At 40.8% G+C, this 16807-nt stretch overlaps 1 protein-coding gene and 1 long non-coding RNA gene across 2 annotated transcripts in view; both read right to left on the bottom strand.

Annotated features, from left to right (window-relative positions):
- Window positions 1-1440: 1440 nt before the first annotated feature.
- On the bottom strand, window positions 1441-2742 carry LOC310731554. The gene is made up of 2 exons (XR_014535257.1): window positions 1667-2742; window positions 1441-1581 (listed from the first exon to the last, which is right to left on the bottom strand). It is a non-coding gene; the product is annotated as an uncharacterized lncRNA (long non-coding RNA).
- A 6280-nt stretch (window positions 2743-9022) lies between these two features.
- The window catches only part of LOC310731617 (B-cell receptor CD22-like), a gene marked incomplete at both ends in the record, with an annotated part of 29524 nt that continues 21739 nt past the window's right edge, over window positions 9023-16807 (bottom strand). Inside the window, 4 exons of the mRNA XM_083551270.1 lie at window positions 9023-9076; window positions 9182-9259; window positions 9359-9395; window positions 9485-9578. Coding sequence (XP_083407396.1) covers window positions 9023-9076; window positions 9182-9259; window positions 9359-9395; window positions 9485-9578 — 263 coding nt within the window. The remainder of the gene's footprint in view (window positions 9077-9181; window positions 9260-9358; window positions 9396-9484; window positions 9579-16807) is intronic.

Raw genomic sequence — 16807 nt, 5'->3', positions numbered from 1 at the left:
CAGAAGTGGTGAAGGAAGAGCGGTTTCTGTAAAAGAAACCAAGCTTGGCTTGGACCTTAGATTGCAGCTTTGATATGTGGATAGAGAAAGAGAGTGAAGTTTCCAACCAGATGCCTAAGTAGTTATAAGCAGTGACTTGTTCTAAAATAGCTCCCTTGCAGGTGGTGATGTTAAGGGCAGGAGGAGGCGTAGTACCCGTACGGCCAAACCACATGCTTTTTGTTTTGGAGGTATTGAGAGTGAGTTTGAGTTGTGTAAAAGACTGCTGTAGTTGGTAAAAGCCATGTTGCAGGGTAGCTTGAACAGCATCAGGGGAGGGACCTATGGCATAAAGGATTGTATCATCAGCATATAAGTGAATGAGTGAATTACCAACTGCCTGGGAAATGTTATTAATATAAATTGAGAAAAGTGTGGGACCAAGGATGGAGCCTTGGGGGACACCCCTGGTGACCAGAAGAGAATGGGAGAAAAGGTTTTAAAATCTTACACGTTGAACCCGTTGAGAAAGATAATTTGAGAACCAATCCAGTGAGTGATCAGTGACACCAATGCTGCGGAGTCTGTGGATAAGTGTGTTGTGGTCCACCGAGTCAAAAGCTTTTGCAAGATCAATGAATATAGCAGCACAGTTTTGTTTGTTATCTAATGCAGATGTAATGTCATTGAGCACTTTAGTGGTAGCTGTAACACAACCATACCCTGATCGAAAGCCAGACTGTGCCCCGGTGGTGATACCGTTAACATTTAGATAATTGATTAGTTGTTTATTGACAAGGTTTTCCAGAATTTTAGACACACATGGCAAGATGGAAATCGGCCTGTAATTATTAAGGTCAGCCTGATCACCGCCCTTATACAGAGGAAGCACAACTGCTTCTTTCCAAGCAGGTGGAATCTCAGCTGTATAGAGGGAGAGGTTAATGACTGCTGTTAGTGGAGCCGCAATGACAGGGGCAGCAATTTTAGTAAAAAAGGCAGCAAGATCATCTGACCCAGCTGCTTTATTGGGGTCCAGAGCAGTCAGTTCGTTCAAGACTTCCCCCTCTAAAACAGGCTGGATGGAAAAACTGTGAGGAGGTGCTAAAAGGTTGCAAGTATTAGAGGTTGCAGGGGCTGTAGAAATAGGGTTTAATGTCTTTGAAACAAAGCCAGCATTTATGAAGTGGTGATTGAATGCTTCAGCCATGGAGTTTTTATTAGTGACATCCAATTTTAGGGACAATGGTATGGTCCGGGGTTTGTTTTCAAGTTTTTTTACCGTATTCCAAAAAGCTTTTGGGTTCGCGCCACAAAGTGTGAGCTGTTTTTTAAAAAAGCCAGCTTTAACCTCCCTCACCGCTTGTGTGGCCTTGTTCCTGATTTGACAAAATAAAATGTTGTCGTTAACAGAATGTGTCTTGCGTGCTCTGCGCCAGGCTGTATTTTTTTGCTGAAGCAGAACCACTAGATCACGCTTAATCCACGGGCTGTTGCGGTTTTTTATACGCATCTTTTTGTTTGGGGCATGTTTGTTGATCACAGCAGTTAAAAGATCTTTAAACAACAACCATGCATCATTCACTGTAGGAATCAGACTGACTCTATACCTACTTAAATGATTCAAATCATGTAAGAAGGCTTGAGCATCAAAATTTTTCAGAATACGTTTAGTGGTGATTACGACTGGCTGTTTGACAGAAAGTTGTTTTCTAACACAGGCAATAAAACAGTGGTCGCTGAGATCATTGCAAAAAACACCCGATAGGTACATGTGAGGGGCATTTGTGAACACAACATCTATCAATGTGGCGTTGTCACAACCTTTTGGGTTATATCTAGTAGGTAGGTTTATGATTTGATGAAGGTTTAAGAAATCAAATTGTTGTACAACTTTCTCAGGGGGCTTAAGCATGTCCCATTTAAGATCACCAAGTATGATCAACTCGGACCTAGTGAAAGGCGCAAGAGCATTGCTCAAGGCCTCTAGGGTACATGCTGGTGCAGATGGAGGGCGATAGCAGCCAGCCACAGATAAAGAAAAACTGTTAGATAATTTCATGTTAAGAACAAGAAGATCATACTGTTTGGGTATAGACTTTGCCAGGGCTATACTACATTCAAGATATTCTTTAGTGAAAATTGCTACTCCCCCACCCTTAGATGACCTATCCTGCCGAAACAGGTTGTAACCAGATAAATACAGGTCAGGATAGAGAATAGAGTTACGCAACCATGTCTCAGTAATTACTAAAACATCAGGGTTAGAACTCTCAACCCATACTTTAAGCTGGTCCTGTTTAGATAATATGCTTCTTGCGTTTAAATGCAAAAACCCAAGGTTATGGCGATTACAAAAATCATCAAAGCATATATTATTTGAGGCCACATGATCCGTAGGGAAAACAACACCAGAAAGAACATCAGAAGAAGGGCCAGGGTTGACATGAACATTACCAGAGATCATAAGCAGTAATATAATCAAGGCCCGACAGAGCACAGCTGAGGTACTACAGTAATGCTGATTTGACAATACAGTTGCATGCAGTTTGTTAGGTAACGGAATAATATTAATGAGCTTTTTCATAATAAAACATGACAGCAGAGCCGGAGTAATGGAAAATCTGTCAGGCATTAACCCAAAAGTCCGTAATATCATTAAAGAGGCAGAGTCTCTATCATTTGAATAGACTTTGTCTGTTTTACTGCCTAAATAAGCAAGGCCATTTTGTTTGATTGCACATGAAGTAACGCAAGGAACTGAGAGACATGAAAAAATAGTTTGAGTATTGTTAGTGTTAAAACTGTTTTCACACTATCTCACACACATTCCTTTGTCCGTTCAGTGTCTATAGGATGTTAGTCGGTAAGGTAAACAGAGAGTCTTATCTGGGCTGGTATATCCTCTTGTCCAAACAGGAAACACTTTAGATCAGCTTTCTCCCCAATATGTGTGTGCGTGTTCGTGTGTGTGTGCGTGGACTGTATCATCCTGTGTATAAATACGTGTCTGCCACCTGCAATAAACTGAAGAGAGGAAACATTGCTACATTCTGTGTGCTGTGTATTTCTTCTTCCCTGATATCAGAAAGGCACTACAGAGCATCACAGGTCGTATGGAAAATCTCTCCATGAATTAAGTTTCGTTTTTGGGCATGATAAAAATCTAACAGTTTTGGTGTCAGAAGCGAGATACTTTCCGACAATATCCAGAGGGAGATCACGCATCAAGGTAGAATTTAATGTATTCCCTTGTTTGCGGTGATTGTCCCGTTTGCCAGCTATTAAGGCTGCATGTGTGTTCGTGTCTTGGTTATGCATTAATTTTTTAATTAGTGATAATTTCCTTTGGTGGGATGATTTCGTCGCGACATTGGTTTCCTCACCTTAGATGTAAGATGCAAGATTAGAAGACGTTTTTTACGGTCTGTCTAATATAGGCGATATTGGCTGAAGTATCCAAAAGAATCCACGATCATTTTAATATGCCTGAAAAAAAAATATAATAAAAAATTATAAATGAAAAATTAATTGTTTTAAGAAAAAAAACAAAAAAGTGAGAAAAGAGAAAAGGAACTAAAGAGAAACGGACATTTTGAAAAGACTTTAAAATTTTTCAAAAGACTTCAATCTTGTTTTGGCTTTAAAGTCTATTTTTTTCTCCTAATTTACAAAATTTGTGATCCAATTGGAGAGACTGGATTACCTTTTTGTTTGAAGACTGTGATCTCCCTGGTGCCTGCGCAGCTGTATTGTCTGAGTGTTATGTGTTTTGTGTATTGTCCGTGTATTAAGTGTTGTGTGTCTGTTCTTTGTTCTGTGTAAAGAAGATGGGTCATAACATTTCTCGCTTACTGCCGGAAGAATATACCACAGATTTTGTGTATAGGAATAGTGCTGGTTTTTGGACTAATCCTTATTTAGATCATTTGGCATTATGGAGTGAAATTGTGTCACATCTAGATACTTTTCCATAGAGATTTACATGCTGCTTGAGGTTTCTGCTATGCTTCAGGTTAAGTTAACCCTTTATGCTCTGCACTGCAACAGGAAGTGGTGCATTCCAGCCTCAGCACTAAACTCAAGGAGGAGGTCCTAGGAAAAAGGGAAAGTTCATCTATTAGGGAATAGATAGAGTTCCAATTTCATGTCCTGTAACTCACCTTTTGCCTGTGATGACACCGACTGGTACAAATTTATATCATAGCTTTACAATAATTCCAAACTCGCCTTTAAGGAAGAGATATGATGCACAAAATGGGAATGGAAATTCTGTTTTTTTAAACCAATGTCTCACTGTTTTTCCTTCTGTCCTCATGCTCTCAACCAAGCCACAGAGGTCCTGCCTGATGAAGCAAATTTAGGTGAAGTTAACCCTAAATTATGGGCCTCTCACAAAGATGAGGCAGGTTTCATCCAGGTAAAACCGTATCATCCACTCATGAAAACACACCATCCGATTTTTGTTAAACAATATCCATTGTCAATAGAGAAGAATGTTGGCATTGCTCCTGTTATTGACAATTTATTGTCACAAGGTGTTTTGATCGAGACACATTCACCGTGTAACACACCGATTAATCCCGTCTTAAAGGAAGATAAAAAATGCTGGAGGCTAACACAAGATTTACGTGAGATTAATAAATGAGTTATCCTGTTAGCTCCTTTGGTGCCCGAAGTAGCTACCATTGTTGACTCTATACCAGCAACTCACGGATTTTTTTCTGTGATTGATCTTTGTTCTGCTTTTTTCAGTGTCCCTTTGGCCTCGGAGACGCAGCCGCTTTTCGCTTTTACCTATAGGAGACGTCAATTCACCTGGACACGTCTTCCTCAAGGCTTTGTTGACTCGCCAGCCGTATTCTCCGCTGTAGAGCACTGAACTTTGGCTGATATCCACCTGCCGGAAACAACCTGCATTCATCAATACGCAGATGACATCCTTGTCACAGGACCGAGTACAGCTTGTGACTAGGTTTTCAAGACCTCTGACTGTGAAACAGATGCAGAGCTTCTTGGGACTGATGAACTACTGCCGAGCATGGATCCCTGACTGCACACAGCATGATAAAGTTTGCGTAGTGCTATTGATCACAAAGCTCCTCCATCACATCTCATTCTGTGGTCTCATGAAATGACTGACAGTTTTGCTGCCCTCAAGAAGGCTGTACAGTCTGCTCCAGCTCTGGGTCTTCCGAATTATGCTGAGCCTTTTCACCTTTATGTGCACGAACGTGGTGGTACGGCTGCGGGGATCCTAGCCCAGGAACACGGTGACAGATATCGCCCTGTTGCGTATCTTTCCAAATTTTTAGACAACATAGCACAAGGGTTGCCTTCGTGCTTGCGTGCAGTGGCTGCTGCGGCTCTGATGGTCCGGGATGCTGAGAAAATGGTGCTGTCACATCCTTTAATACTGTACACCTCAAATCAGGTAACAGCTAATTTATACGACCTCAACAAACAACATATGACAGCACAACGTAGATCTGGTTATGAAACTACACTATTGGTAACGGAAAACTTAACTATTAAGCCTTCTTCTCAGCCGCATTCAGCTGTAGAAGCTCTGCGTGATCTGCTAGACGATATTGATTTAGATGGTTTTGATGATGCGCATGATTGCCTTAGACAAATTGAACGTGAGACCTCTTGTAGGCCCGATCTTCAGATACGGCCCTGGAAGAGGGGGATTGCTTATATGTAGATGTTCATGTTTAGAACCTTCTAGTGTGTATTTATGTGGATATGGGGTTGTAAGATTACCTGATGTAATAGTTGAAGCTAAATCATTAACATACACATCGGCACAAGCCGCCGAATAGGTCACACTTAGTGATCATATACACTGATTCTAAGGATGCTTATGGTGTTGTGCATGATTTTGCTGAAACATGGAAGCAAAGAGACTTTAAAACAGCTGATGGAAAGCCCATAGCACATTTTAATCTCATAGGCGACTTATTAAAAGCTGTTCAACTCCCTGCCAAAGTGGCCATAGATTTTATACATATGCCACCTGTAGGAAATTTGAGGTACCTGTTGGTTATAGTTGACAGATTCACTAAGTGGCCAGAAGCATTTGCATGTGCGACAGAGAATGCTAAAACTGTTATTAAAATATTAACAAAAGAGATCATCTCTAGGTTTGGTATTCCTAGTGTGATTGAAATTGATAACGGCACACCTTTTGCTTCGAAGGTAAGACAACTTTTGACTAAAAGTTTAGCAATTGATTGTGATTTTAATATTCCCTATCACCCACAGTCAGCTGGAGTGGTAGAGAGAACAAACAGAACCATTAGACATATTACTGAAGCCTGCATTGAAACAGGCCAAAATTGGACTGTTGTTCTCTCGGTAATACTCACAGAAATGAAAATAACCCTATCTTTAACAAAACTAACCCTGTCTCTAACAAAACTAATCCTTTGAAAGTTTTATGTTCTAACCTTATATGACCCCATGGGTCAGGAGACGCACTGGCATTTCTTTCTTAGGTAACCTGGAAGTGATGGTGGACGACTACGTTTCTGCCCTGGTTGAGAAATTTAATTCTATCAGTGCTGATGTTTCACTAACTCTTCCTCTGCCCACAGATAAGCCCACACACCCTTTTGTGCCTAATCAGCAGGTCCTGATAAGAAGTCTGACGCCCATCAAGGTCGGTGAACCGAAGTATCTGGGTCCAGCGACTGTCCTAGCTGTAACCAGAACTGGAGTTCTGACTGATTATCAGCCACAGTGGATACACGCAAGCAGGATCAAGACAGCACCCACTTAATCTATGCATTAATTGGTCTGTTGGCCTAAGAAGCCAGCCTAAGTGAGTGTTCAGGGCTGAAACAGTTGAGAGCCCACGGAAAGATCTTTTCTTTTTAGTAGAAGGGGGGCCACCTCCGGGGTGAAGATCAAACTCACTTGACTGTTTAGTTTAGCGTACCCTGATACCCGCTCTAGGTCTAAATTCTATAACTATATGTGCATAGATGTAACTAGACTCCGAATTTTTTTATTCTCTTTGAATACATTATTCAGAGAAGAAACTGTTATCTATACCTTATATCACTGTTAATAGACATACTGAACAAACAATGAGAAACAATGGTCTCATGATGTCTTGGAGAACGTGAAACAACTGCTGAACAAAGTTTTTGGAAAAGATTAAGAATTTGTTTACGAGTGTTGAACACTATTTTGTTTTAGGAATGATTCTTGTATGTTGTTGGAATTGTACTATGTATGTTGATGACGATGGTAAGACAGGCCATAAAGGCCTTGATTTGAGTGGTGATGATGAAGGATTATTTGCATATAGGAAAAGAATGAAATGGAATATCTTTCAATTGGCAGTTTATGTCACAGGTTCTGTTCCCAGGATGAACATCCTATGTTTTGGTGTGTGATGCTAAATCATAAATGATTTAAAGTGGCCATTGTTAGTGTTAAAACTGTTTTCACACTATCTCACACACATTCCTTTGTCCGTTCAGTGTCTATAGGATTTTTACCATGTTAGTCGGTAAGGTAAACAGAGAGTCTTATCTGGGCTGGTATATCCTCTTGTCCAAACAGGAAAACACTTTAGGTCAGCCTTTTGTGTGTGCGTGTTCGTGTGTGTGTGCGTGGACTGTATCATCCTGTGTATAAATACGTGTCTGCCACCTGCAATAAACTGAAGAGAGGAAACATTGCTACATTCTGTGTGCTGTGTATTTCTTCTTCCCTGAATTCAGAAAGGCACTACGGAGCATCACAGGTCGTATGGAAAATCTCTCCATGAATTAAGTTTCGTTTGGGCATGATAAAAATATAACAGTGTGTGTGTGTGTGTGTGTGTGTGTGTGTGTGTGTGTCTATACAGTACAGTATATACACTCTACCAGTCAAAAGTTTGTACACACCTTTTTATTCAAAGGTTTTTCTTTATTTGTAATGTTTTCCACTTTGTTTATTAATATTAAGGACATTGAGGGGTTTTGCTGCCACACTTCACTGTTCTTGTGCTCTTGTGCTCTCCACAACAACGAGGATGCTGAAGTGACACTATTATTTTACAACTCGGATGGGAGTTGTGCCACGAGTGTGCACAGTCTAGAAGTATTGAAAAACATGTTTGTAACCCATTTGAATAACGAGCAGCCAACAGATTTAGCATAGCAACCACATAGCAACAACCTATGAGCCTCAAGCACACAATGATATCATTTCAGTCACAAATGCTAACATGTTTATGCTACTAACATGCAGAGGAAATTGTCATTTCTTAACATGATTTGTGACATTGATTTTGAGAAATATAAAAAGTTTATATTACATATTATTCTCTGAACAGCATTTAACTATTCCTGCACCTGAATAAAATAATTTCTGAACAATGTGTTTTTGCATCTACTGACAATTTATATACTTAAAATTCATGCTTGTATTACAATTAAAATAAGGAACATATACTCTTTTGTTTGATTTAATTTCCTTTATGAGACGGTTAGGACTTGAACCAGGGACAATGGCTTCATAGTCAAACCATCTATAAGATGTGGCTCAGAGGGGCATATGAACCTAATCAGAGATAGACTCAATGAAAAGGTGGAAGGTTTCATAATGTATTTATTATAAAGTAAAAAACAAGAATAAACAAAAAAGACAAGAAATAAAATATTAAACTGAAAATCTTCTTAAAGAACTCAAGAAGAGTTGTCCCAATGCCTTTTTCTAGAAAAAAGCAGAGAAAAGCAAAATATATTAAAAACTTTTAAAGAGGCAACTTGAAACAATGCTGGGGACACGGGAAACAAAACACTATCAGTAGACCATACAACATTAAGAAGCAAGTGAAAAACTACCACAAAGAAGGACCTTAAATAGACTGTGGGAGATTGGGAACAGGTGGAGACAATTGAGCATTTGGAAAGGGCAAAGGCGACATCTGGTGGTAAAAGTAAATAACTACAAATACAAAACCCCCTGAATCCTGACACTTGATATATAAACTCATACTCAGTCTGGTGAAGCAGGTACACTTACCGTCAGGGTGTCTTAATTAAGGACGTGGCTGCAGGGTTCGGTGTTGGCTCTTGACAGAGCTCTTAATATTCTAAATGGAAAAGATAAGAGAATGAAGAATGTAGTATGTGTGTTGCTAACACACACACACACACACACACACACACACACACACAAACAAAGACTGTGTACATACTTGCAGAGTATCATAATCTGGAGACATCGTCGTGAGCTGCAGTGTTGTGTACGTGTCGCCTTCAGGTGCCGGAGCCCTCTGAGAAAAAGAAACAATTTTCCAATCTTATTTTATTTACTTTATAGGATCTAGAGTTTGATGAAGATAAAGACATAAATTACAACGGTCTCTCAGTACCTGAAAGTCAGTGTCTCTGTTTGCTATTCTCTTCCTCCTATTCACACAAATAACATAAAACACGGCTCTTCAATCTGTTCTTGTTTCATTCAGATATTTATATAATAAAATAGTTCAGTTACTCACATAATGACCAGAACAGCAATAAGAAGAAGGAGAAGCAGAGTAGGAACGAGTGCAGCAGCTCCCCATGCAGCATGGAGCTTCCACACCTCATCACCTGAGGGAAAGAAAAGCTTTTATTACAGGTACAGAGACAAATATATTTTACTGCAGCAATGAAATCATCAAATCTTAATAACTACATTGCACCCAGTATATGGACTTTTCACTCAGTAAACACAACTAGTAAAACTTTACACATGACACTTATGTAACACATGCAGGTGTATGGGTGTAGAGTTTTGACGTCCCAGCTGGTTGTGAGCAGTGCAGTAGTAGAGTCCACTGTGTAGGGAGCTAATTTTACTGATGCTGTAATTCTGGTTTGTTGTCAACAGGTTGTTTGTAGCTACTCTTTGCTTAAACCAGGAGTAGGTGAGAACATGAGGGTTTGCATCACTGCTACAGCTTAAAGTCACTGAATCAACCTTCACTAGACTTTCAGAGGAGTGAACCACTGCTATGATGTTTTTAGGGGAATCTGATCAGAAATACAACAACTAAATCAGCTGGTGTTGGTTCAGGATCAGCATTTGTTTTATAAAAATAGATGTACTGTGTTTGAGAAAAGTTAAATCCACACTCACACACTGGAAAAGATCGGAGACTCTCGTGGCCTTCAACAGCACAGCTGTAACTGACCTCACCACTGACTGCAGCTACAAAGCAGGAGGCAGATTTACACTCATTCACCTGCTGTCCGTTCTTGTACCAGATGTAAGTGGGATTGTTAGACAGAGTGCAGGTGGTGTTACAGCTCAGCTCCATGTCCTGATCAGTCCAGTCTGATACTGTAACCTTCAGATCTGCAAATTATAGAAAGTATGTGAGTAATTACTTTGCTTTCTATTCACTTTATTTAGTAAATATATACTTGTATAACTGTACATCACCTGTAACAGACAGAGCGACTCCAGGTTCTCCAGTGTAATCACCTCCATCAGTGTAGAATCTGAATCTGTATGTTTGAGCATCTGTCTCTCTCAGGTTAGTGATTCTCAGACTACAGTTATTCTGAGAGTTCTGTGTGTACTGCACTCGGCCCTGATGCTCCTCACCCTTTCTCACATCTACAGGATCATCATCAGCCTTCTGTTTAATGAACCACACTGATGTTCTCACTGTGTGTTCTGCAGGGTGCGTATAAGAGCAGGAGAGATCAACCGATGTGCCTTTCAGAGCACACACATGATCAGGAGTGTAAGTCACACCCCAACACGCCTTACTCATTACACCTGAAACATATAGAGAGGTAATAACTGTGGGAGGATCTTCTTTTGAAGCCTGCCTTCCACAATGATCATCCTGTCCTGTTTATAAATGTCGTAAAAAGTGTTAATATTGAGTTTGGATTACAAAATTAATTGTCTCCTAAATTTTCTTGGAAACATGCTTAATTGTTTTTGTCTTCCTGACTTGTGCCTGTAGTTAGTTAACTCGACTATAACTAGTGTTGTTTATATTTATTTTCTCTCACTCACATCTCTGTATAATAAATCTGTTCGTGACGATAAGCACTATGCCGGTTGTTTGTCTGCATTCGAGCACAGGTGAGGACTCGTTCGAGTTGCAAACGGTGGCGTTTGAGATGGAGGCATTGGAGAAACAGATTCGCGAGCTGCATGTAAAGCATGACCGGCTGCGAGAGCGGAAAGCGGCGCTGGAAACATCCCGGGCGGACGCGCACTCATCCCAGGTAAACTCCCGGGTTGAACCTAACGCTCCCAGCACATCAACTCCGCGTGCTTCTATGCCCAGGCCCAGCGCACCTACAACTCCGGCACCGGTGCAACATGGACCCTGGATGCGACCGCGGCGGAAGAGACAAGCCAAGCCCCGATCGAGGACGTCTCCACCTCCACCACCGGCCTTCGAGATCTCGACCGAGAACCGCTTCGTCCCCCTCCGCGAGACGGAACGCGACACTGTTATTCTCGGAGATTCCATCGTCCGGCATGTCCGCGCTACCCGAGCTAAAGGTAAGGTGCACACTCGCTGTTTTCCTGGTGCTCGTGTTCTGGATGTCGCTGCGCAGGTACCCGCGATCCTGAACGAGAACTTCGGAGCGGTTGTTCTCCATGCCGGATCAAACGACACCAGGCTGCGGCAAACGGAGATCTTAAAGAGGGACTTCAGGATCCTGGTGGAGACGGTACGCAGCACATCACCCACAACGAGGATCATTGTGTCAGGACCTCTTCCCACTTACCAGCGAGGGGCTGAGAAGTTTAGTAGACTTTTAGCTCTAAATGAATGGTTACAGTCATGGTGTCGAGAACATAAACTTCTCTTTGTTAATAACTGGAACTGTTTCTGGGAGCGTCCTAGGTTCTTCCGCCCTGATGGCCTGCACCCCAGCAGAGTTGGAGCAGCAGTGCTATCAGATAACATCTCTAGGATACTTCACACCATCTGACTGGTAAGACATCAAGAAATCTTCAACTATAAGAACACGCATACTACAGACCAAATAGTTACAAGTTCACACACAGCCCAGTTTATAGAAACCGTATCTATTCCTCGTGTAGTAAAACCAAGAATTACATACACAAGATCCAGAAATAATCTTATTGCAGTTAAAACTGAAAAATGCCAGATAAACAAACACAACAAAGTTCTAAAGTTCGGTCTTTTAAACATTAGATCACTTGCACCCAAAGCACTGATTGTAAATGAGATGATCACAGAGAATAATCTCGATGCACTCTGTCTCACTGAGACCTGGATTAAACCAGGTGATTATATGGGTCTAAACGAGTCGACACCGTCAGGATATGTTTATAAGCATGAGCCCCGTCAGACTGGTCGTGGGGGGGGGTGTAGGAACCATTTATAGTGCTTCTCTTAATGTTAGTCAGAGATTAGGATTCAGCTTTAAATCATTTGAAGTGCTCGTTCTTAAAATTGCACTTTCAGAGATGCATAGAAAACTCGCTCTGGTCACCGTGTACAGACCCCCAGGACCCTACGCTGATTTTCTTCATGAGTTTGCTTGTTTTCTCTCAGACCTCCTGATCAGCTTTGATAAAGTGCTGCTTGTAGGAGATTTTAATATTCATGTAGATGATGAAAACGATGCCCTAGGATTATCATTTGTCGATTTACTAAACTCTTTTGGAGTTAAACAAAACGTCACCAGACCAACCCACCGTTTTAACCACACACTAGACTTAATAATATCCCACGGAGCAGACGTCACTGATATAGATATTTTACCCCAGAGTGATGACATCACAGACCATTATCTCCTACTGTACACACTACCGGTAGAGCAGATTAACCGTGTTTCACCACGTTATCGACCTGGTAGGACTATTATTCCAACCACTAAGGACAGATTCATAAATAACCTGCCTGATTTATCTCAGTTTCACATTAAACCCATAAATGCTGATCATCTTGATGAGATGGCGAACAACATAGACCTTATCCTCACTAGCACTTTAGACACTGTTGCCCCCATCCGGTTAAAAAAGGTTCGAGAACAAGCACCTGCACCTTGGTATAATAGTCATACGCATGCCCTAAAGAGAACAGCACGTAATCTGGAGAGAAAATGGAGGAAAACTAAATTGGAGGTATTTAGAATTGCGTATAAAGACAGTATGCTTAGCTACAGACAGGCGCTAAAAGCTGCTAGAGCTAAACACCTGAGCAAACTCATAGAAAACAACAAAAACAACCCCAGGTTCCTTTTCAGTACAGTCGCTAAATTAACAACAAATCAGGGATCTGAAAAATGTGTTCCATCACAGTTTAGTAGTGAAGACTTTATGAATTTCTTCACTGAAAAAATAGATAACATTCGAAAAACAATTGTGGCAGTTCAACCTCTGACAGCATCTCCCGACACAATCGTACTTACAACCCCACAACTACACTGTTTTACATGTATAGGACAGGAAGAGCTGTATGATGCTATTATGAAAGCTAAATCAACAACATGTCAGTTAGATCCAATTCCCACTAAACTACTGAAGGAAGTGTTATATACAGCTGGTGAGCCTCTTTTAAATATTATTAACTCCTCACTATCGTTAGGTCATGTCCCTAAATCCCTCAAGTTAGCAGTTATTAAGCCCCTCATTAAAAAACCTAATCTGGATCCAAACACGCTATCGAATTACAGACCAATTTCAAATCTCCCATTTATGTCTAAGATTTTAGAAAAGATTGTCGCTGCCCAGCTATGTAACCACTTGCAGGAGAACAATATCTTTGAAGAGTTTCAGTCAGGTTTTAGGCCCCATCATAGCACAGAAACTGCTCTAGTTAAAATCACTAACGACCTGTTTTTAGCTTCAGACCAAGGCTACATCTCCCTATTAGTTTTACTAGATCTTAGTGCTGCGTTCGACACCATAGATCATGATCTTCTCCTCGATCGCTTACAGAATTACATCGGTATTCAGGGACAGGCATTAAGCTGGTTTAAATCCTACCTGTCCAATCGTTACCATTTCGTAGATTTAAATGGAGAGCTATCCAGGATAATGCTAGTAAATTATGGCGTGCCACAAGGGTCAGTTCTGGGACCCCTGCTTTTTACAATATACATGCTTCCATTAGGAAATATTATTAGAAGGCATGGAATTAGCTTCCATTGTTATGCTGATGATACCCAGCTATATATTTCATCCAAACCAGGCGATACAGCTCAATTAGCTCGCATAACTGAGTGTGTTGAAGAAATAAGAGATTGGATGACCCATAACTTTCTGCTATTAAATTCTGATAAAACGGAGATTTTGCTCATCGGCCCAAAAAATAGTACACAGAAGCTCCAGCATCTCAGCCTGCATTTAGACGGTTGTTCTGTAACTACTAGTTCAACGGTAAAAGACCTGGGAGTTATTTTAGACAGCAACTTATCTTTTAAAAATCACATCAATCAAGTTACAAAAACAGCCTTCTTTCACCTTAGAAATATTTCTAAGCTAAGAAATATGTTATCTATATCTGATGCAGAGAAGCTCGTCCATGCGTTTATGACCTCTAAAATAGACTACTGTAATGCATTACTAGGTGGATGTCCTGCATCATTAATAAACAAGCTTCAGTTAGTTCAGAATGCCGCAGCAAGAGTTCTTACTAGGTCAAGAAAATACGATCATATAACCCCAATCTTATCGTCCCTACATTGGCTTCCTATTAAGTTTCGAATAGACTACAAACTACTGCTACTCACTTATAAAGCACTAAATGGTTTGGCTCCCATGTATCTATCCAGTCTTTTAACACGCTACAATCCGTCACGCTCCCTGAGATCTCAAAACTCTGGGCTTCTAGTAGTTCCTAGAATAGCAAAGTCCACTAAAGGCGGTAGAGCATTTTCACATTTAGCTCCTAAACTCTGGAATAGTCTTCCTGACAGTGTTCGGGGTTCAGATACACTCTCCCAGTTTAAGTGCAGATTAAAAACATATCTTTTTAGCAAAGCCTACACATAACACACATCACACACATCACATCACAACCTTGTGCTCCAGAACATCTGATCACATGCACATTATCAACTTGTGCTGTTAATATCATGAACAGCAGCTACGCTAATTCCTCTCCACTGCTTCTCTTTCTCTCCCCATCCCGAGGCTTCCTGAGGTTTGGCCAGCTCCAGTCACGTCCCACCTCGTGAAGATTGTGGACCTATGGATGATCATGGAGAAGTAGATGCCGAGTGTTTAAAGGCCCTGGCATGGAGAAGCTGATGCTGGATCTATGATGATCACAAATTGTTCTGTATTGTTGAAAGATTTATGACCAAACTTTTGATGTCACCCATATGAGGATGGGTTCCCCTTTGAGTCTGGTTCCTCTCAAGGTTTCTTCCTCATATCATCTAAGGGAGTTTTTCCTTGCCACTGTCGCCACGGCTGCTCATCAGGGACAAACGCACACCATTCACCTTCACTGTTGTTTTCTGTAAAGCTGCTTTGAGACAATGTCTGTTGTGAAAAGCGCTATACAAATAAACTTGACTTGACTTGACTTGACATGATACTGAGTTTTATTTCTAAAATTAAATGTCTTGTACATTTTACTGGAAACTTGAGAGGGAGGAATCTGGACAGATTTACTCTGACACTTACACACTGGAGGAGAGCGACGTTCACTCTCATACGCCCTACAGGAGTAGCTGCCTTCATCATGTAGACTAGTCGAGTCGAGGACAATGAAGTTGTTATTTGTAGTTTTTAACTTTTGGCCATTCCTGTACCAGTGGAAATTGTATGTACTGAGACTGCAGGTGAAACTACAGGTCAGTTTTACTTCTCTCTGTCCTTCAGGTTTAGGCTCCACCTTCACCTGCAAATCTACACACAATAATGTACAAAAACTCTGTAAATACTACAGACTTGTTATATATCATATTATACTGCAAAGTCTACATGTGCATTATTACCTGTAACAGTCAGATGAACTCCAGATGGCGCTGATATCCAGTCACTGCTCTGTGTTTTAAATTTAATGTTATAAACACCAGAGTCACTCAGTCTCACATTTTGCACTGACAGCGTACATTCAGATGTCCAGATTATAACTCGTCCTGAATATTGTGGATCTTTACTCAGGTCTTGTGGTTCTCCTTCAGAGCTCTGGACTCGATACCACTCGCTCTGTGTGACACTGGAGTGATCAGGATTTGTAAATGTACAGGGGATTTTTACTGTAGATTCAGCAAGAGCACAGAAACTCTGAGTGGGGAAAGTTACACTGGGCTGAGCCTGAACTCCTGGAACACACACACACACACACACACACACACACACACACACACACACACGCCTTAAAAGCAGAAATTAAAGTGATACTCGTACACTGACCAGGAAGGGGGTTACATCAGATTTCACCACTGATGCTGATGTTTTTAGTCACACAGAGCGACTGAACCAAGATCGTGTGAAAATGACATGTTAAAATAGATCTCAGTTTGAAACAGTTCACAAACTTTCTCTGGGTTTGTAGAATATTAACAGTACAAATAATAATACATGCCTAATATACATCATCTTATTTTATTTACTTTATAGGATCTAGAGTTTGATGAAGATAAAGACATAAATTACAACGGTCTCTCAGTACCTGAAAGTCAGTGTCTCTGTTTGCTATTCTCTTCCTCCTATTCACACAAATAACATAAAACACGGCCCTTCAATCTGTTCTTGTTTCATTCAGATATTTATATAATAAAATAGTTCAGTTACTCACATAATGACCAGAACAGCAATAAGAATAAGGAGAAGCAGAGTAGGAACGAGTGCAGCAGCTCCCCATGCAGCATGGAGC

The sequence above is a fragment of the Silurus aristotelis genome, assembly GCF_946808225.1.
Source record: "Silurus aristotelis genome assembly, chromosome: 9".
In the NCBI taxonomy this organism is placed as follows: domain Eukaryota; kingdom Metazoa; phylum Chordata; class Actinopteri; order Siluriformes; family Siluridae; genus Silurus; species Silurus aristotelis.
This window is presented reverse-complemented; position numbering and strand designations above follow the sequence as displayed.